Source organism: Chiloscyllium punctatum, chromosome 32 (genome assembly GCF_047496795.1).
Source record: "Chiloscyllium punctatum isolate Juve2018m chromosome 32, sChiPun1.3, whole genome shotgun sequence".
Classification (NCBI taxonomy): domain Eukaryota; kingdom Metazoa; phylum Chordata; class Chondrichthyes; order Orectolobiformes; family Hemiscylliidae; genus Chiloscyllium; species Chiloscyllium punctatum.
The window spans coordinates 62328603-62351374 of NC_092770.1; the positions used below are offsets into that span (position 1 = coordinate 62328603).

The 22772-nt window shown below is 42.5% G+C and overlaps 2 protein-coding genes across 3 annotated transcripts in view; both read left to right on the plus strand.

Moving 5' to 3' along the window:
- Positions 1-5132, plus strand: part of LOC140458225 (V-type proton ATPase 116 kDa subunit a 4-like) — a 69235-nt gene extending 64103 nt beyond the window's left edge. The window contains exons 19-21 of the mRNA XM_072552499.1: positions 641-758; positions 1521-1692; positions 3407-5132. Coding sequence (XP_072408600.1) covers positions 641-758; positions 1521-1692; positions 3407-3500 — 384 coding nt within the window. The 3' untranslated portion in view covers positions 3501-5132. The remainder of the gene's footprint in view (positions 1-640; positions 759-1520; positions 1693-3406) is intronic.
- A 12478-nt stretch (positions 5133-17610) lies between these two features.
- svopl (SVOP-like) overlaps positions 17611-22772 on the plus strand; it is a 152116-nt gene continuing 146954 nt past the window's right edge. The window contains exon 1 of one of the 2 annotated variants that reach the window (XM_072552496.1): positions 17611-17746. The gene's annotated coding sequence lies outside the window, so the exon portion shown is untranslated. Of the gene's footprint in view, positions 17747-18136; positions 18231-22772 lie in introns of those variants that run through there. The other variant, XM_072552497.1, reaches the window with a different exon arrangement.

Here is a 22772-nt window from a genome sequence, read left to right on the forward strand (position 1 = left end):
CTACTGTTAAATCCTGTGCAGTCTGGCTGTGCAGTTGTGACTTGGCCAAGAAAACCAATCACAGTTTAAAAATGACAGTATAACAGCCTGGGATACTAGACGTCCTTAGTACACTCTGGGAAATTCTGTACGTGCAGTGTTTAATAGTCTATTCCGGTGATTGAACAAAGGCCATGTTAATCTTCTTCTCAGTGAAGGTAGAGTACACTGTCTGAAAATTCTACAAATGTAAAGCAGACATTTAATCTGGTATTTTTTTTCAGGAAACCAAATTACTTGTGTCATAGATTGTGGAGTCGTTAGTTATTGAATTTTTAGCAAATTCTCTAAACCTCATTGTTATCCAGCTTATGATCACTTCCATCAGGATCACTTCCTTGTGGGGTCTGGTAAGAGATGTATAGCTCTTGAATATCTAGGTATTCATTCCTTTTCTGTTGCCCCACAGGGATGTCCCCATCTAACATGAGTTGCCATGACACTTAGAATCCGCATGTGACTCAGTTATTTGCTGCTTTCATCAACTAGAGGTGGCAAGCTGTGGTGTGGAGGTGGTGCTGGAACAATGAAGCTTAGCATAACTGAAAAGAGACTTCTGTAATGGCTGCAAGTAGTATTTCTTTCTCTTGTGTTATTCCAGTTCAACTTTGGTGATGTTTTTGTGCACCAAGCCATCCACACAATTGAGTACTGTCTTGGCTGCATCTCTAACACTGCATCCTATCTCCGGTTGTGGGCTCTGAGCTTGGCTCATGCAGGTAAGCAAGTGGTTTGGCCCCAGCTGAGGTGACTAGTAACACTATGGGCGAATGCTTGGGCTGCTGATGTGGAATGGAACTGAATCTTTTATTCAAAGTTCACTTTGTTTCAGATGACAGTCCAGCATTCTGTAAAATCAGGAACTGTTCTGCTTTACAAACTCTTCAGTGAAAATCATCTGTAGCAGACTGCACTTTTCCCAGTGAGGAGTGGGAGAGAGGGCAGGAGAAAATGAAATCCCAAAGTATGGGGGAGAAAAGTACTTTAACACAAAAAGTTGAAAAAATCATTTGCAGATGGCTTACATTAATCATGCTAGATACACTCATTTTCTGTTTAATGAAAATATACTTCTGTAATATCTGGAAACAATTTGTGACAAAGAAATTCAAAATTTAACTTCACTTTTTAAAAAAAAAGTTTGATCCATATTTACTACTTCAGCTGCATAATAACTGTGAGAAATGGAGAGAGAACAGTACTTGTTTTAACTGTTTGCTGATCCCTTAACAATACCATGTCTTTGGCCCATGGTTGGAGCTTACCTTTTGAACAGGCTATGGACTCCTATAATGTGGATAACACTGGCATACTAGTGACCAAGGGTGAATTGTGTATCTCTACTTGAACATTTAGGAACATGGACTTACCAAAATAATAAAATCTTAGCCCCCAAAATCTTACTATCTTGTTCAGAAATTGCCAAATATCTGTATTGAGATGCAATTCAACCTCAATATATGTCTCTTTTTTATTCCTAGAGTTGTCTGAAGTCCTCTGGACCATGGTGATGCGCATTGGCTTGAGTAGTACTTCTTGGGCTGGCCTCATTGGTGTCTTCATCATATTTGCAATTTTTGCCATCTTAACAGTTGCTATTTTGTTGGTAATGGAAGGATTATCTGCTTTCCTACATGCTCTACGTCTTCACTGGTAAGCAAGCGTTCAGTGTACGTTAGCTGTCCTGGAGGGGTCTAAATCATGGAATTGTTTCTCTGTGTGCTGTGGCCATTCAGTCTGCCATGTCAATGCTTGCTCTCTGTGAGAACATCTAAGTCACACTCCCACTATCTCCCCTGTAGGTCTGCAGTTTATTTTCCTCTGAAGGTGCTTATCAAATTTCCTTTTGAAAGCCATGATTGGATCTACCTAATCACTCACTGTTCAAAAAGTAAGCTTTCCCTCTGTCAGATTTTTAAGACCTTTTAAGCCTGTCTTGTGATTCTTGCCCTTTCACCAGTGGAACAGTAATTTTTTTTTTTTTACCCCAGTTGACTCTGTAATATTGAACAGCTCAATCAAATCTTGTTTTGGTCTGCTCAGAAAACAGTGCCAGTTTCTCAATTTATATTCATGCAGACTCTCGCCCCTGGAAACACAACCATTAATCTTTTCTGCCTCCTCTACAACACCTTCATATCAATGCTCAAATACACATTGGGTTGGTGGTACAGTGGCACAGTGATTAGCACTTCTGCCTCACAGACCCAGGGACTTGGGTTTGATTCCAGCCTTTGGCAAGTGTCTATGTGGTTTCCTCCCCATGTCTGCATGGGTTTCCTCCAGGTGCTCTGGTTTCTTCCCACAATCCAAAAAGTGTTCAGTTTGTGTGGATTGGTCATGCTAAATTGCCCCATGGTATCCAGCGATGTGCAGGCTAGGTGGATTAGCCATGGTCAAATGTGGGGATACATTGGGATGCTCTTTGGAGGGTTGTGCAGACTCCATGAGCCATTTTTCCTGGATACGTTTGGGACATTGAGGTAAATCTGCCACCTGTAGAAAGACCAATAAGTCATAGAAACCTATGGGCCAAGTGTGCAGATTTACCTCAAAGTCCCAAAGGCATCCAGCACACATTGAGGATGGCCAATGAAAGAAAATCATCCTCTTGAATGGATTGGACGAATATGATGAGAAGCTACATCCCCAGTCATCGGCTGCTGTTTTTCTGGGGTTAATGCTGGTCAGTTTGCTAGTAAACTATCTAAGTCTATGATTGGAAGAAGTGAGGAAAGTCATTGACCATGAAGGAGTTGCTGAGTGCAGGATCAGAGAGTTAGCGCAGTGGTGTGAAGTCCAGAACCAGAGGGATGTGTAAAAGGCGTGGGGAGGGTCTAGAGTTGGAGAGGGTGAGTGTTGAGAGTCACCATTGCTTGGGATATGCAGGCTTTTGGTGAACCTAAGATTTCCATCTGGGCATTGGTGTCAGCTAGGGGAGGGAGGAGGATGCAGTTGCAACAGGGAAAGTGGAGAGAATTATAGGTTTCCTGGGGACTGAAGGAAGAGGTTGCAAAGAAGGGTGAAGATGGAGTAGAGAAATTAGGGGGTTAACAGGAGGTTACGAGTGGGGACAAGCTGACTGCAAAGGAGAGAGAACCATTTTAATCTCTCAACAAAGAAATACTCAATTGAGATCCAAGAAAACGCTATATCACTGAGGTAGAGAATTCCTTGGAAATGACTGTGGAATCTTTAGTTTATGATTGTGTAAATTCATAAATACTATATTTGGGATGGGAAATGTAGTGGATTGTAATTGAGGAATATCTGTCAATTAAACTGAAATGAGCTGAGATCTTCCTACCGAAATGGATCAATATGAAGTAGTATTTAACACCGCACCCAATTTTGTTTTCCCTCCTAGGGTTGAGTTCCAGAATAAGTTCTATGCTGGAGCTGGCTACAAGTTTAATCCTTTTTCATTCAAATCCATTCTGGATGGAAATCCAGATGAATAAAGCTGATTTCAACATTGTTTTCAACAAAGAATGTTTTGACTACAGATTTAAAGATAATGTCATTCAGAAATAATCATGGATCTCTCTTAAAATGATATTGATTAGAGCTAAGATTAATGTTTTGAATTTTAGCTGTTCACATTTTAGTATGTAACATTGAGCTGGAATGCTTTGTGCTATCGAGCAGCTGTTTTGACAAGATTAAAATAAATGGGAATATGGCTAGTAGAGAATTGATGGTTGTATCATGTTAAGTATCTGTTAATAAGCACACAATTTGAGATGAGGTTTTCAATGCAAGTGAAAATCAACTCCAAATGATTTTGCATTTGCTTCAGAATAGTAGTGCAATTTGGTGAATCACTTGTAACTGCTGGTGAAAGCATCTGTAAGACTGCAGGTGTCTACTATTGTTGATGCCTTTAGAAGAAGGAACAGGCCACTGTATTCAATGGGCAAGCGACTACACATCAGCCTTCAAAGTATCATGTTGCTCTGTGTATCTACCTATCATTATAAATGTGCTTGTTTTGTCATGAGAAATCCTAAGTAATGTTCAAAAATGTTAATGTTAGCCAAGGTCATGAGCAATATGATTTGTTAAAAAGCTATTTTAGGGTCACCGGAAAGACTGCCTGGAAAATTATTCCAAGAAGGTCACTAAATCAGCTCATTTTACTGCCTACATGTGTCTTAAAGTCTCTTCTGAACAGTTGTCTGGAATTACCTTGAAATAGAACAATAAGAGGCAATACAAAGATGTCTGTCATTGATTTGGTATATACTCCAGTCAGGCTTAGATCAACAAATATAACTAGAATCAAAAACTTTTATATTCAAAATTGTTTTTAATTAAACAACACTGAGCTGTATCTTTCTTAACAAAAAGAGATGTTGATGTCTGTCTGTCTATTTGGGATTATCCACTCCAGTGGAAAGAAGAGGCTAAAGATCCATTGATGAGAGCTCCTTAAAGATATCCTAATGTGCAGTCAAAAGAAATTCAGTGAACCCAGTTTGAAACAACTTCTCTCCACCTTCAGTCCTACTTCTGGGTCTGATCAGGTGATGTGCTGTTCCATTATGTTACAATTTTCTGTTTGGCCTAATGTTATTAAATCCACTTTTGTTTAATTCAGAGAATCAGAAGCAAATGGCCAGAATTTATGGTTGAACATTCCATCAGATTTTCATCCCTTCTACAGCAGGGTAAGAACCCTGATGGAGCTCAAAGATCCTCTGACTCACCACAGTGCACTCTTTTTTTTTGTTTCTCCTAGTTTTTCTTCACTATATCTGCTGCCTTTACATGGTTGGCCTTATCATTCCATACTGACACATGGAGATATCCAATATACAGTTATGTGAAACTGACATTGCTGAGATTTAATTTTTCCTAATCAGTTGCAGCCAGAGAATTGCCCAACAGTATTTATTTTGTTGCCAACACAAACCTTCTAGAGTCTAAGAATCTTCTTGACTCTTTTTATTCCTGCATCAAAATGCTGATCCTAAACTTATTCACTAGATTGCTATTATCTCTCCACTTAGACATTCTATGTCTGTGTGTTTCCCTCCACTTTTTGCCTTATGAAGAAACAGCACTCCAAAAGCTTGTGATTTTAAATAAACCTGTTGGACTATAACCTGGTGTTGTGTGGCTTCTGATTTCCTCCAACAGAAAAGTGTTGTCTTCCACATAAGAATTGGATGCCACCTTTATCTGTTTCACCGCCATCACCTTGAGTTATGAACCTACCTGTCTATCACTCTGTCATTGTTACATTCAGTTTAAAAATGGCAGCATCAGCTTTGATCTTTCACCAACAAATTCCATTCTAGTGATTGTCTCAACTGGAATCCAACTCTTAGAAAGAACCCAAACATTCAGTAATGCAAATTAACTTGATAAATCACACTTGATATCTGATACAATGGGTTTTTTTTTTAAAAGCAATGCCCAGAGCTCAGCTCTGCCCTTTATTAATAACACCTAAATAGCAACTGTCAATATAGTGTGTTATGACTGCAGATCAAAATCTGGCTTTTAGAACATTGGTTTTTTTGTTGAATTTAACAAGGTGGTTTTCCTCTGAAAGACATGTATATTGCTCCAGATTTGGTTTTAACAATCATGTTTATTACACACATTCAGATGAACAAGCTGAACTACTGACATATAATACAAGTTTAAAAAATTGCAAAACCACAAATACAATCTCATTGATCTCAAATGAATGACTCTACTGTGGTAAGAATTCCTTTATTATACTCAGAATTTGAATTAGCTAGGGTTCAGTCATTACATTTTCCTTGAGACCACGTACAACTAAGTGCAAAATTTGAATTTTAAATAGCCACTTTATGGGTTTAACCAAATACTTTGCAGCTGGAGTTTGTAAAACTAAACTGCTTACCCTTCTAGCGACCCCTTCATAGTCATAAACTTAAGGCTATTATTTTACAAGTCCAACTTCTGCAGCAATGCCAAACGTAGCTTGAAGAAAAGCTAATAGTTTGTGTTTTCTCCAAGTTAAAACAATCCAGACACTTACCTGAATCTGACATACAACTATTTACCCTGTTCATTCCTAAGACTCAACCAAGAGAAAACAAAACACCAAAACTCTTCAGTGAGTCTCTCTCTAGTATGGTTTTATAAAATAATTCACCATGGTTAAAGAACTACTTACAAGATAATCATTAAATCCTTCATAGACATATGAACCACAATAGGGTCACCTTGCTCCCACATCATGCAGTGACAACATATTGTCTGGCCTGGTATTTCTATTTTAATTGCTACTTTAATTTAATATTTTTGTAAATACTTTTGAGAAAAAGTTTACATTTTTCATAAAATTACAAAATCACTACAAAAAAATGTAATAACTTTACAATATAATGACAATTATATTATAATTGACAATTGCTTAAGGTGAGAAGTGAAAAGTTTAAGGGGGATATACGCAGCAAATACTTTACACAGAGGGTGGTGAGTATCTGGAACATGTTGCCAGCACAGATGGTAGAGGCAGGCACGGTAGATTCACTTAAGATGCGTCTGGACAGATGCATGAGTAAGTGGGGAGCAGAGGGATACAGATGCTTAGGAATTGGGTGATAGATTTAGATAGTAGATTTGGATCGGCTCAGGCTTGGAGGGCCAAAGGACCTGTTCCCAGGCTGTATATTTTCTTTGTTCTTTGTAGTCTACTCCAACCACTGAGGAGAGTGCGAGGCAAAACAAACCTACAAAAACCACAATTCAGTAAATAAGAAAAAAAACATTAAACAAAGTTATACAAAGGTAACCTAGCTTATATTCAGTTAAAGTACTGCACTCAGCGCAATCTCACTGATACTCCCCACCACCAGGAGCATTAGTAAGCAAATCTGTATTTGTTCAGGATTCTTCCCCCGCTCAGGCACTACAGGACCACCAGATGTAACCCTCCTGACTAGACAAAGGTTCTGACCAATAGAGCCGACAGGTCTGCATTTCAGAAAGGGCCACCACGTTCTATAAACCAGTTCCGTTTTTCTGGTGCACCATGCTTGTAAGGAAATCCAGGGGATATGCTCTATAACTAATCTACGCCAGCCCGAAAGAGCCAGGGTATTCTCCGGCTCGTTAGAATATTCTTCCTCACACAGAATAAACAATTTCTTACCATGCGTGTCCAATGAGGGGAGATTTGGAAGACCCAAGCAGTGGGACACTGGATCCAACTTAACCTCAGTTCCCAAAACCTCTTCCAAAAACACTCATTATGGCATCCCAATACCCATGAAGCTTGTGGCATGACCACAAGTAATGAGTAAGAGTGCCAACATCAGTTTTACATTCAGGGTACATTGGGGACAATCTTGTCTTCAATTTCACAAACCACGCCAGTGCCAGATGAGCCCTTGAAGTACCTTCAGTTGCATAACCTGTGTCCTGTTACAGGTTGAAATCTTCCTTACGTTCTCCGAAATATCCTCCCACACCTCCGAGGAGTTTTCCACCCCCAATTCCCGAGTCCAGATTCTGTATAGCCGCTCAATGTCCTTTGAAATGTTACTTCTTAATAAGTAATAAAGGGTACTGACTGAGAGAGCGCTCAGGCCAGAGTACTCTCCTTTCCATATCCGACTTATAGGGACTAACCGTCAATTTTTTTTTGTATAAAGTCCCTAACCTGAAAGTAGCGAAAGAGGTCCTTCCTAGATAGCTCATATTCCAAAAGGACACCATGACCTCCCCATCAAATAAATCTCCCAGACAGGAGACCCCTCTAGACTCCCAGAGCTTAAAGCCAGAGTCCATCAATCCCGGCCAGAATACCAACAGTTTCACGATAGGAGTGAAAGGGTGAGTTTGTTGTAAGTTGCCCTCACCTTGCCGCATCGATCTCCATGCTTTAACTGTGTTAAGGACAATCGGGTTTCTGCAATGGTCCATAACAGTCCTCATCTTGTCTATAAACGACACATTGATGAGGGGACATTTTGCCTGGGAGGCCTTGATGTCCAACTAAGTTGATCGCGGGTCCTGGCAGGCCCAGTCAGCCACATAGGATAGTAAGGAACTCAATTGATATTTCTTAAAGTCCGGGAAATCCAAACGTCCCATCCCCTGAGGAAGCTGCAATTTATCCAGCTTAATAAGAGGCTGCCTATGATGTCAGATGGAAGATCCCGAGCCAACTGTAAAGCCTCCATAGTGCTTGCCTTGGCAAAATCAAAGAGAACATTCGCATGGGATATAATAAGTGAAGAAGATCATTCATTTTGACTGGAGCTATTCTACTCAACTAGGATATCAGGAGAACCTTCAAGAGTCGAACGTCCTGCCTTATTTTCTCCAGCAACTGCACAAAGTTGGCTTTATGTAATTGATTGAAGGCTATGGTGATAAAAATGCCTAAATACAGGAAATCTCCCTGTGACCACCTGAAAGGGAAATGTGGGGAGTCGGGGGGGGGGTTCCAACCCCAAAATTGGATATTCTAATAAGGCTCCTCCAGGCGTGGCCTCCAACTTCATAAAATTTATTTTATACCCTGAGAACAAACCAAATAGATTAATCACTTGTATTAAACAGGGCACAGATGTAATTGGATCAGTTAAAAAGAGAAGATAATTATCTGCATAGAGGGTGATCTTATATCTGCCTCACCCTACCTCTGGAGCAATTGTATCGGAATCCTTCCGAATGGCCTCTGCCAGTGGTTCAGTCACCAATGTAAATAATAGCGATGAGAGAGGACACTCTTGTCAGCTGTCTCTGCCGATACTAAACTTATCTGACCTTATACCACCTTAAATAGGGAGAACCGCTGCTTTCGGGTCACTATGTAACCGTACCACCCACTTGGCAAAAACCCCTCCAAGACCAAACTGTTCCAGGACATAAAAGAGGTACGGCCACTCCACCTGGCCAAACGTTTTCTGCATCCAGGGAGACTACCAAATCCGGAAACTATATTTGCTGGCATACCTGCACCATATTTAATATTCTTCTAATATTATCGGTAAAACCTATCTGGTCCTCTTTTACGATGAAAGGCAAAAACCTCTCCAACCTTAACGCCAGCATTTTCAACAGAATTTTAAAATCCATGTTGAGTAATGATATGGGCCTATATGAAGTGTAATCCTCTGAGCGTTTCCTTTCTTTAAAAGGAAGAGAAATATTTGCTTCTCTCAAAGAGGACGGGAGGCAGTTCTGACTGAATGAGTAGTTATCCGTATCCAAGAGTGACTTGGGCCAGTATGTCTATAAACTCCTTATTAAACTCACTTTGAAACCTGTCTGGGCTGGGTACTATACCAGTCTGGAGCAGCCTCACCGCCTCCTGTATTTCCTGGATTGTCGGGGTGGGGGGGGGGTGGGGAGGGGGGGGACATCCAGAAAGAACACCTGCTCTGAAGTTACACCTGGAAGGTCCTGGGCCTTAAAAAAGGATTCCATCTTTATCAGTCTGTCCTCACAGTCCTCCAATCGGTTCAGCTCAGAGTAAAACTTCCTAAACACTGCATTAATCTTTTTGGTATTGCAAGTAAAAGTACCAGCACTGTCTCTGATGGATGTGATAGATTGGGGTGGGGGGGTGAGAACATTCCTCTTTCTGGCCAAGTAAGCTAGATATCTACCTGGTTTATCACCATATTCAAGTAACCTGTTTCGCAAAAGAGAATTCCCTCTTTGCTGTCTGGGTGAGTGCAGCATTCAAAGTAGCCCTTACAGCTGTAATCTGCTGCAATTTGGTTACAGACGGTCTGTCAAAGTATGCTGTCTCAGCTGCCTTCAGGCGAGCCTTGAGCAAACATTGCTGTTCTCCCCTCTGCTGATTCTGGGTCGCTGAGTAAGAAATAATCAAATCCTGTGCATAGGTGTTGGATTACTGGCCCTACCCAAATTTATGTCCCAAAACATTTTAAATTCCTGTGAAAAATGCTTGCTATCTTTCAAGAGGAAAGTGTCCATGCACCAGTGCTGGGAGCCTATCCCATCACCACTGGCCTTGACCACCATGTACACTGCTGCATGATCAGAAAGGGCAACGTTCCGTATTCTGCAAGACAGCACCAAAATCAAAAAGATCAATGGGACAAAAAACATAGCACTTATGTGGATCAGAGAAAAAGGTAAAATCCCTACCTTCGGGGTGAAGACATCTCCACATGTCCACCAACCCCAGCTCCCTGTTCAGGTCCACCAACTGCCTGGACATACCCACATCCTGTCCACCTCAGGGTCAATAAGACGATTAAAGTCTCCCCCTATAATTGTATGATGTGCCCAAGAGCCATCAACCTGGAAAGCACATCTGTTAAAAATTTAAGGGGGTGCACCGGGGGGACAATATGCATTCAAAATCCCATATTCCTCTCCGTGTATTAAAGACTTAAGAATTATAAATCGCCCATATTCACCCTTAATTTGGTCTAACATTTGAAATGGGAGATTCTTCTGCATGAGAATTGCAACTCCTCTACTTTTCAAATTAAAGAATGAGAAAAACACTTGTCTGATCCCTCCCTGTTGCAACTTCAAATGCTCCTTATCAGTTAAATGTGTTTCTTACAGCAAGGCTACATCAACCCTCTCTTTTCCAATGCTTGACAGTTTCTATTTTTCTCTTAATTGGTGAATGACTCCCCTTAACCTTCCAGGTGCACTATTTAAACTACTGGCTAGCCATGATTGTTCAAACAGTCCGTGAACCCCCCCCGGGAGGAAGAACCCCACTTGTAGCACCCCGAGTGAAAACAACAAACAGTTCATATAAATTTAAAAATACAACTTCCAAAACTAGCAAATCAAAAACTTCTAACAGCTACTTCTACAACATCCCAACATATAACACAAATGAAAGGAGACTTTTCCCCCTTGCCGACAGGGGGCGCTCATACTACCCACTAACCCCTCCATGACTTCTTCTAGCTGACGCCATGTCCCCACCCCAGATAACACAAAGTGAGAAAAAAATACCATACCTTACAACAAGAAAGTTAAATGTGGGCACTCAACCTGTCCCCTCCATACTGTAATTCGAGGCACTCCTGGTAGAACAGAAATATATAATCTCTCCCTGCTCCCTCCAACCACTCCTCCCATCCCACACCAGAAAAGAATAAAAAGAATAAAAAGAAATGATAAAGGAGAAAAGGAACAAAGGATGACAGAAGTGGAGAGAGAAGAGAAAGAAGAAAAAGAAAAGAAACAATTACGACCCCAACATATATTTTAAAATAAGCCGACCCCGACAACCAGATAAACCAAGCAAATTACATAGAATAAACAAAATAAACATTATTGTCCATTTTATTCAGGCCAGCCAGTCTATTTTAAAGCACCCAGGAAGTCCTTTTCCTTTTCCGGTGAGTCAAAATTGAACACAGACCCTCTGTGGCTGAAATGTAATATTGCTGGATATCTAATGAAATACTGGTATTCAAGTCCCTCATCCTCCTTTTTACCTCAAAGGCCTTCCTCTTATGAATCATGACAGGTGAAAAGTCTTGGAAAAGCATAATTCACGATCCTTTGTATATCAGAGCCTGTGGATCCTTCCCCAGTGCTCTAGAGGCCTCTAGCAGCATTTGCTTATCTCTGTAATGCTAGAGTCGAACTAGGACCGGGCAGGGTCGCTGGTCTGATCCAGGCCTGCGCACTGCGCCCCAATGGGCCCGGTCGACCTGCACCCGGCCTACCTCGACCTCCAGCTTCAAAAACCTCAGACGCCATTGCTCCAAATAGCTGATGAGCTGGCCTTCCTCCTCCCATTCAGGGAGCCCCACCAGATGGATGTTCTTCCAATGGCCCGTACCCGCTGTTCCAGGGCATGAACCTGATCGACCGAGGATTCTGCCGTGGTTTCAGAGACTGCGGCCCATTGCTCCACCTCCCTGACATGCTGCCTGAAGCGTTGGATCTCCTGGTCATGTTTCTGCAGCATGACTGAGATCAGTTCAAGCCTGGCCCAGATCTCCTCCATCGATGAATCAATCTTCTCTTGGGGTTTCACAAATTTTGAGATCAGGCTCTGCTTCATAGGCAAGTCCCCTGGGGCAATCGCGGTGGCCAACTCTGCGGCCATGGATGAATCCGTTGTTGCAGGGGGGTCCCTGCTTGTTGCAATCCTCGCGGTCCCTTCCCTTTAATCGTTTTCCTAACTATTTTTAAGTGACACTGAACAATTTGAAGGGTCACAAAATAGCTATTTCTACCACATTGGGTAATAAAGGGAGGGTGGGTCTGGGTTCTGTCCAGAGCTCAGCAGGGTGGACCTACTGGGTTGCCACCATCTTGAATCCCCCGCTTAATTTGATTTTTAAAAATTTTGCACTGAACTTTTAGTTTGTAGCCTGAAAATATTTTCCCTTTTAACCTTCAAGCTGAAAGTAACTCAGATAGCTACTAATTTGACTATCACCAACCAATTAAGTTATGGTTTACCTGTGATGCCCTTCATTGGTGAGGGGCCCTGATCATGGGCTTCAATTTCTCCAATTTGAAAACAAAACCTTAAAAACTATGAACCAACAAAGCAAGTGAAACTCACCTCTTCGTCCCTGCACCGAATTCTCACACTTCCTTCGCATTCCCCAAACTATTTGCTGTTTTGGGTTGTTTCTCACTCTGGAAGTACTCTCTCTTCCTGACTGTTGGAAACTTGCTGAAACTGCTTAAAACAGTGCTACTTGTTGCTTTGTGGGTCTGAAGTTCTGAGAAAACAGCATTAAAAGCCTGATTTGCAGATGCCAGTGTTGGACTGGGGTGGACAAGTTAAAAGTGACACAACACCAACAGGTTTATAGTCCAACAGGTTTATTTGGAAGCACTCGATTCCCTAAACCTGGTGATTTTTAAACTTAAAAGATTGAAGGGAGTGGGGGAGAATAAGTTGGAGAAGGTTTGCAGAAATTGAGGGGATCAGATAGTCAAAGACTTTAAAAAGAAGGAAAAATATTTTAGATCTGATAGGTTGGAGCACAGGGTGTCAATTTAACTCAGTGATGGATAAACATGGCTTCCTGTGGGAAAGGACATGAATAGTAACAGTTTTGACAAGTTTGAGTCGACGGGGATCAGCAAGGACAGCATTGAATACATTGAGCACTGAGGAGAGAATGGATGAAGGTTCCATTAACAGGGGACAAAATTAGGGTTGGAGATGGAGATAAACAGAAAAAGTGGATTCTGATCAAAATTGAGCATATGTGAGAAGTATGTCGACAGCCTTGCTTTGTGAAAGGCCACAGTATGGTGGAGTCAGTATTAAGTTAGAGGAGCTTATTATAACTATCGAGGTAGCATCTTTAGCTTTACAGATGTTCTGTTGAAGAGAGTTGTGCCTTGTCCAAGTCTTGGGATCACACCTACAGTACAGCAGCATAAAGATGTGCAGGATTTGAGAGAGAGTTTGCACAGTTCAGGCTGGGGATTTTCAACATATGTACAGAAGATTTTGAATGATGTCACTGAGGAGCCAATCTCAGGGTCACAAAATGCTGGAACACCCTTCCCAAACAACACTGTAGAAATACTTAAATGACAAGCGCTGTACTAATTCTGGCAGAGACTGATCCTGCTTTAGGGCAATTAGACATAAGTAATTAATGATGGCCAACAATGTTGACAGTCCATGAACAAAAAAAAATGCTGATAAGCAAATAGCAAGCAACAGTAATTTCATTGAACTGGGCAACATAGAAAGAGAAATGATGCTAAAGGATAACAACACAACAAATCAGAAGAGGAGATGGGGACAGTGAAGGAGGAAAAGTGCACAGTGGTCAGTATGATGGGAGATGTCATCTCAACAGGATGGACACAATGTGGCTAAACATTATGATACATTTTCACTCGACGTTTGACAAGAATTGAACCTCTGAAATAATTAAGAGAAAGTGAGGACGGCCAATGCTGGAGATCAGAGTCGAGAGTGTGGTGCTGGAAAAGCACAGCAGGTCAGGCAGCATCCGAGGAATAGGAGAATCGATATTTTGGGCAAAAGCCCTTCATCAGGAAAAGGTAAATTAATTACACTCTGAATTGATTACACAATCCACAACCTTAGATTACAAAAGGGGGAGAGATATCAGAGAATGGATTAAATTAATGTAGATCTTTTTGCCTAAGGAAGTTATGCTTGTATTTTTGAAAGTAAATTGACATGACAAGGAGTCATAGAGTTGTACAGTATGGAAGCAGACACTTCAGTCCAACTCATCCATCTCGACCAGATATCCTAAATTAGTCTAGTCCCATTTGCCAACATTTGGCCCCATTTCCCTGTAAACCCTTCCTATTCATATCCCCATCCAGAAGCCTTTTAAATGTTGTAATTGCACCAGCCTCCACCACTTCCTCTGGCAGCTCCTTTCATAAACACACGACCCTCTGAAAAGTTGCCCCCCCCCCCCCCCCCCCCAGATACCTTTAAATTTTTCTCCTCTCACCTTAAACCTCTGGCTTTGGACTCCCCTACCCTGGGGAAAAGACATTGGCTATTCACCCTATCCATGCCCCTCATGATTTTATAAATCTCTAAGGTTAACCCTGAGCTTCCGATGTTCCAGGGAAAACAGCCCCAGCCTATTCAGCCTCTCCTATGATGAGATTTAGTGATGACCTGGAAATATCAAGCTGTGATCTTTATGTTAGCTCACGTAACATGAGCAATGGACCAATGAGAAAATCAATGAAATTTTATTGCTGATCCTACACACACATTACAATCGCTGGGACTTGTGCAATTGGGCACGAACTATTTGGATATACTGAGGTGTGCTTCCTCCCAGTATGTCATGCTGTAGACAGACAGAGCTCAGTAGGATGGAGACTGAGAGCTTTATATCATGAGGTCACCTGCTATGACATGATGACAACATCATGAGTATGTCCCTTCAAGGCATATCACATATAACATCCTCTTTTCATTCCAAAGAGGCAAAATCCTAAACCCATATGCATCGTACATAGACATGTGTTGTCAATTCAATAATTATTCAGACAAGTAAAAAACAGAGTAACAAGACTGACACCAAGACTACACAACCCCAGTGCCACTTTACAACAACCTGTATACTTAGAACAATTACTCTAAGTCCCACATACCTCCATATCAATGGGCAAATTGTCCTACTTGAACAGAACTGTGAGAGAAAAACAGAACTAACAATCTAATTCATGAATAAAGGCGTGTAGGTCAACAGTGAAGTCCCTTAACTGGTGAGAGTCACAGGGTTCAGCTGACTGAAACAATTTTGTTTCACTCATAACTTGATAGCAAAGATAATGGCAAAAAACATTTGAAAGAAAGAACTGCATGCATGTTTGGAAGAATATCTATGGATCTTTTGAAAAGGATCAGATTTATAGAATTAATCAGAAATAAATAACAACAAATTGCATTGATATAGCACCTTCAATGCCATAAAACGACCAAAGTTTCTTCACAGAAGTATCATAAAACCAGCCGTGACCCACATCACTTGACAAGATGTTATGATCCACCTACTTCATCAAATCAGGATATTTTAAGGAGTAACACAAAGGAGGAAAGCTAAGTAGAGAGATAGAATTGTATAGTGAGGGAAATCATGTGGTTACGTCCCTTGGTAACTGAAGATATGAGGACAAAGTGAGGACTGCAGATGCTGGAAAAGCACAGCCGGTCAGGCATGTTTCGGGCTATCATGCAGTGTGTTGAGATTTAAGATTACAGAGGTAGGGAGAAATGAGATCATACAGGGATTTGAAAATAAGTTTGAGAATTTTACAATTGAGGGACATTGTTCAGATGGGAGCCAGTGTATGTTAGTGAGCATAGTAGTGATAAATGATGGCAGTTGGTGTGAATTAGGACAGAGGTAGTAGAGTTTACCGGGGAGTCCAGAACCAGGGGTCATAGTCCAAGGTTAAGGGGTAGGTCATTTAAGACAGAGATGAGGAGGAATTTCTTTATGCAGAGAGTGGGGAGCCTGTGGAATTCTCTGCCATAGGAAACTTGAACTAAAATACTGAAGACTTTCAGGAAATATTTAGACAAAGTTCTTAAGGCTAAAGAGGGGATAGGGAGAAAGTAGGAAGCCAGTACCTTGATCATGTTGAGTGGCAGAGCAGACTCAAAGGGCTGAATGGTTCATCTCTGCTTCCATCATCTATGTTTACAGCACCTCACTGAGTATAAAATGGGACACTGCTCAGGAGCACAGAAAAGCATTCAATATTGGAGGTAACAAAGGCATGGATGAAGGCTTCAGAAGCAGAGGAGCTGGGGTAAAGGCAGAAAGGGGTGAGGAAATGGGAATCATCTTACTGAAGGTTCAGAAATCTAATTGGAAGTTCATCTCAGGGTCAAATATGACATTAAGGTTGAGAACAGTCTGGTTCAGACTCAGAGTGACTAAGGAAAAGGGATGGAATTGGGAACTGAGGAGCAGCATTAATGACAATGGCTCCAATCGCCTTAATATTTACCTGGAAGAAATTTCTGCTTGTCCAGCGTTGGATATTAGATAACCAGCTGGAGAGTTTAGAGAAGGCAATGAATTCAAGATTGGTGAGAGTGAGTTAAGCAGGATGATGTCAGAAATCACATCGAATCTGTTTGTTGTCACCAAGTAAGAGGAAGTAGATAAGAAACAAGAAGGAGAGGACAAGAGTAGATTCTTAGAGGGAAGACTGTACGGTAGTCACTAATAGTGAAACCCTGGCTGGCCGCAATTAAATAAACAAGAATAGAGCCAGGTGAGTAGGGCTATCGTGGTGCAGTAGTAGTGGCCCTTTCTTGGAGTTGGAGGGTCTGGGTTAAAGTCCTACTTGCTCCCGAGGTGTTTAATAGCATCTCTGAACAGGTTAGTTAGGAGGTTTCATGGTGAAGTGCAGTGGAAGCTAGTGAGGAAGTGTAGCCAACCATTCTGGAGGCAAGATAAGGAAGAATACTTGACTGTTATAGTAGTCAAACACGGCATGGGAATTTGTAAGGAACTGGCACTTTTAGAGGGTTGATATGGGCAGAATGGTTATTGTTGGATGGTTGAAAATTAAACTAACAAAGCATTTAAATCATGTGGGTTAGGGCATCTCAATTCAGGTGTAGATCAGATGTTGACCTTGACAAAGTGCTGCTTCACCTAATTTGAACAAAAACCCATGAACTTAGAAAGTATGCGGTGGAGGCTGGCATAGTCTGCCAACTCATTAGAGAGACACAATTGGTGGTGAGTTTAATCTGAGGGTCACAATGCCCTCACGTGGGGGCTAAGATTGAAATGGTTCATAGCAACCACAACTGTTCCAGCATTTATAACTTGAATTACTGGTGCTGTGTCTCGCAAACCAACGCTCGTGAAAGGATTAGTAACACAAGTGAATGTTAAAGTGTTGTCAGCCATATTTATCGTCGTGTTGGGACTGTGACCAGTAACTGTTCGACACTCCCCACCTTTAAATTGAGTGAGCAATGAATTCGGTTTAAATCAATGCCAGCCTTCACCGCTTTGCTAGTTATTATTTCAATGGAACTAGTATGTGGTGTGGCTTCTTTAAGACGTGAGAGGTGGAGGTAGCACCCGTTTAACTGGTGTAACCTGTTTACTGGTTCTACACCTGAGGAGAGACAGGCCCATGAGCCCGGAGAGAGTTGTGCAATCACGGAACATATACTCTTAGCAACAACAAGATTCCATTCTCTATATTTGAAAGAACAAATGCAGTGATGTCCTTTTCTTGGGACAACTGAAAGGTAGGTTTTAGCACAACCTGTACAGATTGAGCCTGCTTTGTTGGTACATGTGAAAATAAATCAATCAGGATTTGATTACTGAGAGAAGGAGCAGTGAGACAACCATGTATTAACGAAAGCTGAAAAGGAATAAGGCAGCATAAGGGCATTTCCCATGTGTTTTGTTGAGGGAATGAATAATCAACAGTAACTTTGCTTTCCCTGAAAGAGGAAGACTGTTTATCGTTAACAAATCTAGGTTCCTTCCTCTTTGATGAAAAGCTATGCAGGTGCAGCATGACTGAAATTATATGCAAAACAATATTCTGGAGACATGACTATCTTAAACCTGCCTGATCAGGAAAAGAAGCAGACAGTGATATTTTGATAGTCCAAGGTAGCAGTTTGTGTAGTAATCTGACTGAAGCGTGAATCTGCCAGGAGAGAGGCTGTGCACTGTCACAAAGATAAACTGCTGTGATGTGTGAAATCCCAGTTGTGACTTGTGAGTGAACATCTTGTTGATATTTAAGATTTGTCAATCTCAATCCTCTGCTTCCTCCCCATCCCTTCTTATTTTGTTAGTTCTTTGTATTTTAGAAAGAATTGATCCTTGCTTTGAAATGCTCTTTATTGCCAAAATAGAGTCCATCAGTATCTTTTTGGTTGTTAAGGGGTTCTTCTGATACACTGATCGTGTCCCTCCCTCTGGTCCAGGAGGTCAGGGTTCAAATTCCACCTGCTCCAGAGATGTATCATAGCATAGAGTCATACAGCCAGAAACAGACCTTTCAGCCCAACTTATCCATGCTGACCAGGCTTCCTAAATAGAACAAATCCCATTTGCCAGCATTTGGCCCATATTCCTCTACACCCTTCCTCTTCATAATCCCAACCAGGTGCCTTTGAAATGTTGTAATTGTACCCACCTTCACTCACTTCCCCTGGCAGTTTGTTCCATATCGTACCACCTTCCGTATGAAAAAGTAACCTCTCGGATCTGTTTTAAATCTTTCCATTCATCTTAAGCCAATCCCCTATCCCTATTCTGGGGAAAAGACTTTGGCTGTTCACCTTATCCATGCCCTTCATGATTTTATAAGCTTCTATATGGTTTCCCCTCAGCATCCTACACTCCAGTGAAGAAAGTACCAGCCTATTCAGCCTCTCCTTTTAACTCAAATCCTCCAGTCTCTAACATCCAGGTAAATCTTTTCTGAACCCTCTTCCTCTAGCAGGGGGACCAGAACTGTACACTGTACTTCAAGTCAGTACATTGAGGAGGGGAGTTGGGATGTCATGTTGTGGCTGTATGGGGCAGTGGTGACTGATGAAGGCCTTATGCCAGAAACATTGATTCTCTTGCTCCTCGGATGCTACCTGACCTGCTGTGCTTTTCAACTCTGATCTCCAGCATCTACAGTCTTCACTTTCTCCAAGGACAGTGGTGAGGCCACTTTTAGAATATTTTGTTGAGTTCTAGTCTCCCTGCTACAGGAAAGATGTTGTTCAGCTTGAAAGGATGCAGTAAAGATTTACAAGGATGTTGCTAGGGTTGGAAGATTTGAGCTATAGGGAGAGGCTGAATAAGCTGGGGCTTATTCCCCTGGATTGTTGGAAGCTGAGAGATGACTTTAGAACATAGAACATAGAACATAGAACAATACAGCACAGAACAGGCCCTTAGGCCCACGATGTTGTGCCGAACTTCTAACCTAGATTAAGCACCCATCCATGTACCCATCCAAATGCCGCTTAAAGGTCACCAATGATTCTGACTCTACCACTCCCACGGGCAGCGCATTCCATGCCCCCACCACTCTCTGGGTAAAGAACCCACCCCTGACATCTCCCCTATACCTTCCACCCTTCACCTTAAATTTATGTCCCCTTGTAACACTCTGTTGTACCCGGGGAAAAAGTTTCTGACTGTCTACTCTATCTATTCCTCTGATCATCTTATAAACCTCTATCAAGTCACCCCTCATCCTTCGCCGTTCCAACGAGAAAAGGCCGAGAACTCTCAACCTATTCTCATACGACCTATTCTCCATTCCAGGCAACATCCTGGTAAATCTTCTCTGCACCCTCTCCAAAGCTTCCACATCTTTCCTAAAGTGAGGCGACCAGAACTGCACACAGTACTCCAACTGTGGCCTAACCAAAGTCCTGTACAGCTGCAACATCACTTCAGGACTCTTGAATTCAATCCCTCTGCTAATGACTTTATTGAGATTGATAAAATCATGAGGGCCATGGATAGGATTAGAACAAAAAAGAATAGAGAACCTTACAGCACAGGAAAAGACCCTTTGGCCCTCCAAGCCTGTGCCAATCCAGATTCTCTATCTAAACCTGTCACCTATTTTCTAAGGATCTGTATTCCTCTCCTCCCTGCCCATTTACATATCTGTCTAGATACATCTTGAATGCCCACCTCTGCTGGCAATACGCTCCATGCATATATCACCGTCTGCATAAAGAACATATATCTCCCTTAAACCTTTCTCCTCTCGCTTTGAACTCATGACCCCCTCGTAATTGAATCCCCCACTCTGGGAAAAAAGCTTCTTGCTATCCACCCTGCCTGTACCTTTCATGATTTTGTAGACCTCAATCAAGTCCCTCCTTGACCTCAGTCTTTCTGATGAAAATAATTCTAATCTATTCAACCTCTCTTCATAGCTAGCACCCTCCATACTAGGCAACATCCTGTTAAACCACTTCTGCACCCTCTCCAAAGCATCCACATCCTTTTGGTAATGTGACAACTAGAACTGTATGTAGTGTTCCAAATGTGGCCGAACCAAAGTCTTGTGCAACTGTAACATGATCTGCCAACTCTTGTACTCAATACCCCGTCCGATGAAAGAAAGTATGCCATACGCATTCTTGACCACTCTATCAACCTGCGTCGCTACCTCCAGGGTACAATGGACCTGAACACCCATAACTCTCTGGACATCCATTTTCCCCAGGGTTTTCCATTTACCGTATAGTTCGCTCTTGAATTGCATCTTTCAAAATGCATCACCTCCAATTTGCTCAGATTGAACTCCATCTGCCATTTTCCTCTGCCCAACTCTTCAATCTATTTACAGTCTGCTGTATTCTCTGACAGTTCCCTTCACTATCTGCTACTCCACCAATCTGAGTATCATCTGTAAACTTGCTAATGAGGCCACCTATACATTCTTGGCAAAAGTGAGGACTGCAGATGCTGGAGATCAAAGTTGGCATCTCGAGCATAAGCAATGAGGGGGTGGCCCAAGTGGGTTGTGAGATAAATGGGAGGGGGTGTTGCTGAGGGGAAGGTAGCTAGGAATGCGACAGGTAGGTGAAGATAGGGTGTGATGGTGATATGTTGGAGTGGAGGGTAGAGCAGATAAGTGGTCAGGGAGATGGACAGTAAGGACAGTTCAAGAGAGTGGTTTTGAGTTAGACGGTTGGATCTGGGATAAGGTGGGGGGAGAGGAAATGAGGAAACTGGTGAAATCCACATTGATTCCTTGTGGATGGAGGGTCCCAAGGCATTCTTCCTCCAGGTGAAAGTGAGGACTGCAGATGCTGGAGATCAGAGCTGAAAATGTGTTGCTTGAAAAGCGCAGCAGGTCAGGCAGCATCCAAGGAACAGGAGAATCGACGTTCCTGAAGAAGGGCGTATGCTCGAAACGTCGATTCTCCTGTTCCTTGGATGCTGCCTGACCTGCTGCACTTTTCCAGCAACACATTTTCAGCTCCATTCTTCCTCCAGGTGTCATGTAGCCAGAGATTGGCAGTAGAGGACCCCATGGACTTGCGTGTCCTTGGCAGAGTGGGAGGGGAAGTTGAAGTCTTTGGCCACAGGGTGGTAGGGATTGCCCCTCCAATTGCAACTGGACAGAATCCCCCACGTTCCTCACCTTTCACCACAACAACCTCCAGATAAAACACATCATCCTCCATGGTTTCCACCACTGACAAACAGACCCCCAACACCAGGGGTATATTCTCCTCCTCATCCCTGTCTGCATTCCGCAGAGACCTTTCCCTCTGCAACTCCCTGTTAGGTCCACACCCCACACCAACCTGCCCTCCGCTCCCAGCACCTTCCCCTGTTACCTCAAGAATTGCAACATTGGTGCCCACCTCACCCCCCTCACCTCCGTCCAAGGCTTAAAGGGATCCTTCCACATCTGACAGAGATTTACCTGTATTTCAACACACCATCTACTATGACTGTTACTCTTGATGTGGTCTCCTTTACGTTGGGGGACCAGGACACCAACTTGCGGAACATTTCAGAGATCATCTCTGGTACACACGCACCAATCAACCCCACCGTCCTGTGGCCAAAGTCTTCAACTCCCCCTCCCACTCCACCAAGGACATGAAAGTCTTTGGCCTTCTCTACTGCTAAACTCTAGCCGCCCGATGCCTGGAGGAAGAATGCCTCATCTTCCACCTTGGGACTCTCCGACCACTCAGGATTAATGTGGTTTCACCAATTTTCTCATTTTCCCTGCCCCCACTTTATACCAGAGCCTAAGCTCTAACTCAGCACCGCTCTCTTGAATTGTTGTACCTGCCCATCTCCCTTCCCAACTGTCCACTCTACCCTCCTCTCATACCTTTCACAATCACCACACACCACCCCCCCGCCATCTTCATCTACCTATCGCATTCCCAGCTATCTTCCCTCCAGTCCCACGCACCTCCCATTTATCTCTCAGCCCATTGGGGCACATCCTCATTCCTGAAGGGCTTATGGTTGAAATGCAGATTCTCCTGCTCCTCAAATGCTGCCTGACTGGCTGAGCTTTTCCAGCACCACACTTTTCGACCTATACCTTCCTCCTGATCACAGTGGTCCCAGCACAGATCCCGATGGAACACCACTGGTCACAGGTCTCCATTTTCAGAAACTGCCTTCTACTACAACTCTGTCTCCTGTTGCCCAGCCAGTTCTTTATCCAACTAGCTAGTACACCCTGGACCCCATGTGACTTCAACTTTCTCCATTAGCCTACCATGGGGAACCTTATCAAATGCTTTCCTGAAGTCCATG